The following is an 8,419-nucleotide window of genomic DNA, read 5'->3' on the forward strand; positions in this document are numbered from 1 at the left end:
TACTCATCTTGGCCTCAAGCACAGTTGGCTCCTAGTACACAAATGTCAGAAACTGGATTCTTAGACTCTCTCCTTCTCACTGTCCCCACCTTCCCTTCCCAACATCTTGGCCCTTGTTTTCCCCTCCATTGACTTCATTCTCAGGCAAGATTTTTCTATGGGAGGCCCAGATGACCTCTGGCAGCTCCAGGTTTACATGATCTTTGGCTCTGATGACTTCAGAGCGATAGAGGCCTTTCCTCTTTTGACATCCATAGCAATTCTAGAAAGAGTCTTGCAGGGCATCTGCGGGAGGCATTGCCTCACTTAGTGGGAATGGAGCCTTTCCGAGATAAAAAGAGAGACAGTGTTACCAGAAAAAGGTGAAGTGGGTGCTGGGAGGGACAACGTGGGTGCCCGGGAGGACTCACCTTCTCTCTTGAAGGCTAGGGGAATGGAACATGTAGCATAGTGCTGGCTGCAACAGAGCAGTTTCTCCGTGAGTGTTCAGCTGAAAACTTCATTGGAAGAGAGAAGAAAAATATACAGCCCAATGTGTCCCTCTACATTGATTCCTTCCCAGAATTGTAAAATAACTACTAAGACTTAGGAAAATCGTTTAGCGAGTCTTCTGCCATCCCTCAGCCTCAAAGTCCTCCTGTCTCTGACCTTGAGCAGACACCATATTGAGTATCTGTCCCCTCTGTAATTTGGAAAGAAGGATGCAGTGAATTGAGTTCCGGTAAGAAGAAAAATCTAAGCGTGGCATTGGCCTCCTAGCAGTTTCCACATAACAAACTGTAAATCAGATTAAAGGGGGGAGAATCATTTTAAAGAGATTAGGAAGATTGCTTTAAAAATTCTCAACTCACCAATCATTCTGAGACCTGGGTTTTCTGTCACTGGAAAAATGTAATGGTTTATAGAAGAATCCCTATGGTTAAGGGGCTGGAAAATAGGTTTATGAAGGAAAGGAACTGAATCTGTTTAACTTTAGGAAGAAGAAACTAAGAAAGATTTGATATAGCTTAAAACGAATGAATTTTTTTCTTTCTACAGAAAGTATTCTTCTATTTGGAAAAAAGAGACTCATGCTGTAACTTAATAAAGTGTAAGGAAAGCCTTGCTAGTACTGAAAGTTTAACATCATAAGAAAAGATGATCAAAGGAAGTGATAAATCTCCTTGAAGAACCTAGGGATTGATTTTCACACACACACACATATACACCCCTTGGGATAATTTAGATCACCACTGTGCAGCAGAAACATAATGTGAGCTTCATTTTACCTTGTCTAACAGTTACCTTTAAAAAAAAAAAAAAAGGAAAAACAGGCCAAATTAATTTTAATAATAAATATTACCTAACCTACTATATTTGAAATATTATTTCAACATGGTTTCAATATTTTACACGTTTTAATTGCTATTTATGTTCCTGTTTCATACCTTTGTGGGTTTGACATCTCAGTTCTGTCTATATGTCAAGTGCTATTGCCCTGTATGGCTAGTGGCTAGAAAATTAGAGCAGATTTGCTCACAGGACCCCATAATGAAACCTGCCTGTGTTTCTTTTCCAGAAGAGAACAAAAGAGAAGTTGGTGCATGTCCTTTCTCTGTGTGGCCAAGAAGTAGGATTGAGCAAAAATCCATCAGTAAGTTCTGTCATGTATCATAGTTATTTTCGTGTCATGTCTCCTTTTTCATTGGTCTGTTTTTGCCTTTGGTCATATAATTTAGAGGATTCAACTGTGAATGACAAGTATGATAGCCACCGTCTTGAGCAAACCCCTGGACTATTTCTCCCCACACCATGATTTTTAATCACACTAAGTTCAGAAACAATGAAAGATCTTATCGGCTGTTCACCCGTTTGTCTGTGAATACTGTTGCTTTTCATTTTTTTAATTTCTTGGATTTTTTAATAAATATGCCCAAACTTTCTTAGAACATAAATGATAATCTCTACTGATCACCATGTGTGGCATATATGCTCATACCTCTTGGATATAATTTTACTCTCTGTACACACACTTCTTACTCTAATGTCCTTATCTTACCCACATACAATAAAGATGAAAATAATATGTTTCTTTGCATATAAACTTCCACTGATGTTACAATAAAAAAACTAAAAATAAAAATCATGCCATCAAGCTTTTGAATGAATAGACGATTGAAGTATTATAAGTAAACTTTGGAAGCTTTTATAAAATTTAGAAAAATTTGAATTGTGTATGGGAGTATAACAAAAACAATAGACGTGTCTGCTGGTTTCACCAGGTATTTTTGTTTCACGTGTATCACAGAATATTTATATTTATGAAAAAGAAATAGCAAACTGAATAATTTCTCAACTAAAGAATTAGTAAACACATTTCTCGGTGGAACTATTTTTAAATTTCAGAATGGATCCACTCACATAGTTCATGAGCAGGTGAAATATTAGAGGCTCATAAATACTTGCTAAAGTACAAAGTGATATTTCTTATCGTCTGGGAAAGCACACCAGCCAGCCATCAGCTAAGCTGGGCCTCCATTTTAGTCACTTTTTTGGTGTTATTGATCAATGGTTTTTCTGCTGCTCCTGTGACAGTATTTAGGACAGAGGGGACAGTAGCAGAGGCAGATAGAGCCTCCTAGCCCACAGGGAAGAGACACAAGTATGTTTTGCCTCTGCAATGCAGCACTGCCAATAAGGCCTACTTGGAATCACCATTGTGGTTGGCACTTTCTCTTTCAGACTCATACTGTCTGCCCTGTGCTAAGACCTTTTCAGCTAGAAATATTTACCTGGAGTACATTAGAAATAAGAGAAGCAGCACTAACTAGGAAAGACAGCCTTCAGCTGAGGAAATCAGAAATCTCATGTCTCGTCTCTCACTGACTAGTTGACTAGTCCTCAGGGCTCTTTCTCTCACATACCCATTTGCAATCCCTGCGTAAAACTCTGTGTCAGGTGCTATTATGAGAGGATATCATATGCATTATATACTATTCTTAAACACTAGAGGAGGAAAGTACACTTGAAATCCATTCACTCTTTTTACTTTTGAGAGATGTGTATTGTATTTAAATTCTTATAAATGATTTTGCCTGCTTTTCAAGGACAACTAAGACATGATAATGGTTATACAAAGAATACTATTAGTTTTCTTTAATATCAATCTATGTTCAGTAGAGGCTGGATAGCAAAACATTTACTCTCATTTACAGTTTATTATATACCAAGCTCTACAAAAATGGCTCAGGGAAAAGAACCTAAACTTAGAAGTTAATTTTAAAACATTAACATACTAAAGATTTTAGTAGTAAAAAATGTTTTATTTTGTTTAAATGTACAGGAGAGAGGAATTTAAGTATAAGTTATGGGCTTGGTTACTCGCCTACTCTTCTGTGGACAAGTATTGTAATTTTTGGCTTCTGTTTTTTATTTCTTATCAATTGCTGGTTTATCTCTAAAAGGGTTAAATCCTTTGTTCTCACAGTTCATTCTACAATAACGTATCTTAGTATCAGTCCTTAAAATATTATTTATATGTATTTGATATATGTGTGTAAATGTGTATAATTTCTAACCCTAATCAGTTTAGAAACAGTGGAACTTTTTCCTGGCTGCTCCAGTTTACACACACACACACACACACACACACACACACACACAGGTAGTATACAGTCTTCATCCATTAAGAAGCAACGATGTGATTCTTGAACATTTTCCTGGTGCATGAACTTGCGTCTTTGCCACGAGTTTAATCTGAAGGCACCTGTCCAACATAAATAATAAAAGAACATTCTAAAAATACCCACTGAAGGAATTAGGTGTGTACTGGAAATACAGTGCTATGAAGAGCCAATTACAATTTTTCGTAGCACAAACAACCAAAGGCAGAACGTTTCTCAGGAGAGGACTCTTGATTCGCAGGTGATTTTTTCATCGTGTGGAGATCTGGATCTGCTTGAGCACCAGACAAGCTTGGTGTCTTCTGAGGACGGCGCCCGGGAGCAGGAGAACATGGATGACACAAACAGCGAGCAGCAGTTCAGAGTCTTCAGAGACTTCGACTTCCTAGATGTGGAGCTGGAGGATGGAGAGGTACGGTGTATCCTCTGTACAAATAATCCCCGCACCCTTTTCCTTGACTAATGAAACTGTTCTTTTTACCTGCTAAATAATGAGTTTTTGTACCAAGATCTTTAATTGGAAAGTTGTAAACTTTATTTTGAATCAACGTATTCAAAGTACAGCAGCTAAACTTTGGCAAAAGTTACCACACCCTTCCTGTCTGAGCCCACGGCAAATGCTGCCAAGTTATTTCTAAGTGGCAAAGACCTGAGTTTTAATGACCACACAAAGCCTGTGTGTGTGTGTGTAGTCCCAAGCTGGACTTTAAAAAAAAAATCACAAAAAGCATTTCAGTTCTGAGCCTATTCACTGGTACCTGAGTAAAATATGCTAAGCATTTAATCATTTCTAATGTGAAGTTTCTCTAATTCAATTCCTTCAAAGCTTGCCTGCTACAACATGAGACCAGAGCCTGAGGGATCCAACATTTTTGTGCTTGATGAAATCATTAGAACTGGAAACAAAATACAACGCACACCAGAGAGCTCTTTGCTCTGCTTAGGTCGGTGGCTGGTGTTCTAGACACTGGAATAGCCGAATTCAAGTCTCAGTGGGCAAATGCAGATTCGTTTATTTTGGATGATAATCATGATCATAAGATACTTTCAGCTATGAATCATGTTTTTGAAAACAGGTATTGAGAGGAGGAGCATCACCTCTCGGTCACCTTCATTTCAGTAACTTAGAGGCATGTTTCACCTGAGAGGCAGTCTTTTGCCTCTTGGGATCAAAACTCAGTTCACTTAAGTAAGATTGGATGACGTAAAGGTGCCTGGTTCGGAACCTGGCTCATGGTGTTGTCAGCTCATGTTTAACTGCACCAGATTTCCCAAACAGCTGTCTGCTAGTCTTACAATTGAGAAGACAGGCCCAGATCCCAAGTTTAGGATTTCCTGCATTAGGTAGGCACCTCCTTACTTAACTACAGATTTGTGGGAAAAGATGCTTCAAGTAGCTTCTTACCTTCCCTAAAGGATTTTATTACTGACCAACCCGTTTATGTCTAATTGAAGCCAAAGAGCCCTTTGCTTTTGTCCTTCCTGGTCCACTGATAACCCTGGATGTCTGTCCCAGCAGGAGAGAACTGTGTCCTCAGGATAAAGAAGGTGTTCACCAATTCTTTCCCTGGAGAACAAGTTTAGCAAACCCAGTCCTTAAGCAGCATAAAGGCACTACTATAATGCATCCTTAAAATAACTGCCAGCCTAATTTTCACCTTGAATTGCTTAAGAACCAATAAAAAGTATTGCAAGTTTTTATGATCCATAATAAATGATAGAGAAAGCATTCGCTGAATGCAGTGAGGATTGTTTTAAAAGTCTAAAGCAAAATACAACTGTTTTGAATACTTTCAAAAATGTCTCTGAGCCAGAGCTGAGAGTTCAGCTAGTGTCAAAAGATCAGCTCCCTGATCTGACAGCTGACCTAATGTTTGCTCTTCGGTTAAAATTCAAGCTTGGACACCTGTTTCCCTCTGGAAGTTACACAAGGGAGGGAAAAAACAGATGAAGCAAGAGAGGGATCATTTCCTGTCTCAGCCACAGAAAAATGTTATGTGAAACGACCTAGCAGGAATGATGTAAAGCGAAGGCATCCGACACAATTTCAGAACAGCTCATCAATTTAGTTTCTATCAAAATAAAGGAAGGAAAAATATGGGATGCCTATTACTTAAAAATAAATATTATACTAATGTTTTTCAGGGACAAGAAGTAAGGAATACTACACCTTTTTTCTAGTCTTCTCTTTATTGTCCTAGACTGCAATAACTAAAAAATCACAGTGATTATTGTATCTTTCATTGTTAAGATTTTATAAGAAACTGGCTAGGCACAGTAGCTGACACCTGTAATCCCAGCACTCTTGGAGGCTGAGGCTAGAGGATCACTTGTGTCCAGGGGTTTAAGACCAGCCTGGGCAACATAGCAAGACCCTGTCTCTACAAAAAATGAAAAATTAGCCAGGGGTGATAGCACATGCCTGTAGTCCCAGCTACTCGGGAGGCTGAGGTGGGAGGATGGCTTGAGCCCAGGAGGTCAGGCTGCAGTAAGCCATGGTTGCACTACTGCACTCATACTGGGTGACTGAGTCAGACCCCATGTCCAAAAAAATAATAATAATAATAATAATTAGAAGAATACATTCACGGGGCTGAGAGTGTACATTTTATCCAAATAAAATAAGGCATTTGAGAATGTTTTGTTACTTCCCAATAAAATCACAGTAAGGGATTCTAGCATTCTTGGAGTAGAAGAGTGAAGATGCCTGGACTTCAGAGTCCAACAGCTCCAGGTTTGAATTTCACCTCTGCCACTGACCTTAGCTGTATGACTTAAGCATGGATGCAATTCCTCTTGCTTTCCACTTCTTTGTCTATTAAGTAGGTATAAGAATACAAGTTGAGCATTCCTCATCTGAAAATTCAAAATCTGAAATCCTCCAAAATTCTAAACTTTTTGAACGCTAACACATCACAAGTGAAAGATTCTACAACTGACCTTACGTTACAGGTCATAGTCAAAATGCAGTCAAAACTTTGTTTCATGCACAAAATTATTTTAAAATTATATAAAATTATCTTCAGACTATGTATTTAAGGTGTATGTGAAACATAAACAAATTTCATGTTTAGACTTAGGTCCCATCCCCAAGATATCTCATTATGTACATGCACATATTTCAAAATTTTTAAAAAATCTGAAATCCAAAATACCTCTGGTCCCAAGCATTTTGAATAAGGCATATTCAACCTCTACCTGCCTGTAGAGCTGACATGAGGATTAAATAAAATAACCTATGTATAATGTCTAGCAAAGTGTCAGGCATATAGTTGGCATTGCAAATGTTAGTCTCCTTGTATTGTCATTAGTGAATAATTTTAGTATATCCTCATCTGATAAAATTAGGCGTACTTGGCTTTTAGATCAAAACACAGTTGTCAAAAAAAGACAAGTCATTTTGTCATATCTATTCCTTTTCATTGGTCTCAGAATTTACTAAGTGATATCTACAAGAGTTTGCCCTTGAACTTCTTAAAATCTTTAAAAGGTGTTGTGTCTTTGCTATTAATTGCATATCAGCAGTAAGCATCATGATCACAAACACTTTTAGCTTCGTGAACAGGCTCAGGTGATGCCACCTTTATTTCCAGTTGATGACCCTCATTCGTGTTCCCATAACCATTAACAGTTTTTTCACAAATACATATTTAGGTATTCAAAAAAAAAAAAAGTGTTGAGGAGACCAAAATTGTCACAGAGGTAGAAAGTTATTTCAGAAATTGTAGTAATGATTTGTTGTCCCAGCTCTATCATCCACAGCTAAGGGATTTGGAATTTCTGATGTTTCATGTTGATTTTTCTCTTTGCAGTTAGTGTATATTTACCTTTTTTTTTAAGGTGCACCTACTGAAGTGTATATTGTTAGCACTGTTAGTTAATGTTGTGTTAACACTAAGAGAAATGTTCTTGAGTATCTTTAATATAATCATTGTAAATAGACTTTTTGTTTGTTTTTCTGTTCATTCAATCTGCTACCCAGGAACTTCAGGTAAGATGATGCTGTTTTTAATTCAAATATGCTAGTAGATGTTTTGCATCTTTGCAGATTTATAACAACATAATTGCTTTTTTCCTCCCTTCCAGAATATATATGCTTATTTGCGTGCATATTTCCATTTAGGTGTGTGATATAAGAGGTATTTTTCTTGGCTGCTCTAGTATGGAAATGTTTTCTAAAATGTAAATACATTTTTAAAACCTTTATATGCCTAGTTCTGAAAGTTGCATGATTATATCTCAGAGAAGTGGAGTTTTCAAATCTGATCTATGGCAATCCTATTATTTCTCATTAAGTGATTGCACAACTGGATGGGTTTTATTGTTAAATTCTTGTATTAAAACTGAAATCGGCGGGTGTGAAGACTCCCACCTGTAATCACGGCATTTTGGGAGGCCGAGGTGCCAGATCACTTGAGGTCAGGAGTTCAACACCAGCCTAGCCAACATGGCAAAACCCTGTCTCTACTAAAAATACAAAATTTAGCCACACCTGGAAGTGCACACCTATAATCCCAGCTACTCAGGAGGCTGAGGCAGGAGAATCCCTTGAACCCAAGAGGCAGAGGTTGCAATGAGCCAAGATCACACCACTGCATTCCAGCCTGGACAACAGAGCAAGACTCTGTCTCAGAAAAAAAAGTGAAATTAACAGTTTGCATCTAACCATATACCATATATACTTTCAATTGAATCTTTTTTCCCCCAGGAATTAAAGGCTATCTCTATCTCTGTGTAGTGACTAGATAACTTTTCAT

The 8,419-nt window shown here is 37.8% G+C and overlaps 1 protein-coding gene across 2 annotated transcripts in view; it reads left to right on the top strand.

Annotated features, from left to right (window-relative positions):
* The window catches only part of FRY (furry homolog (Drosophila)), a 302,629-nt gene that overhangs the window by 241,365 nt on the left and 52,845 nt on the right, over positions 1 to 8,419 (top strand). The window contains exons 51-52 of one of the 2 annotated variants that reach the window (XM_011997805.1): positions 3,904 to 4,074; positions 7,645 to 7,653. In XM_011997805.1, coding sequence (XP_011853195.1) covers positions 3,904 to 4,074; positions 7,645 to 7,653 — 180 coding nt within the window. The remainder of the gene's footprint in view (positions 1 to 3,903; positions 4,075 to 7,644; positions 7,654 to 8,419) is intronic. The other variant, XM_011997806.1, reaches the window with a different exon arrangement.

This window comes from Mandrillus leucophaeus, unplaced genomic scaffold, assembly GCF_000951045.1.
Source record: "Mandrillus leucophaeus isolate KB7577 unplaced genomic scaffold, Mleu.le_1.0 Scaffold549, whole genome shotgun sequence".
NCBI classification, from domain to species: domain Eukaryota; kingdom Metazoa; phylum Chordata; class Mammalia; order Primates; family Cercopithecidae; genus Mandrillus; species Mandrillus leucophaeus.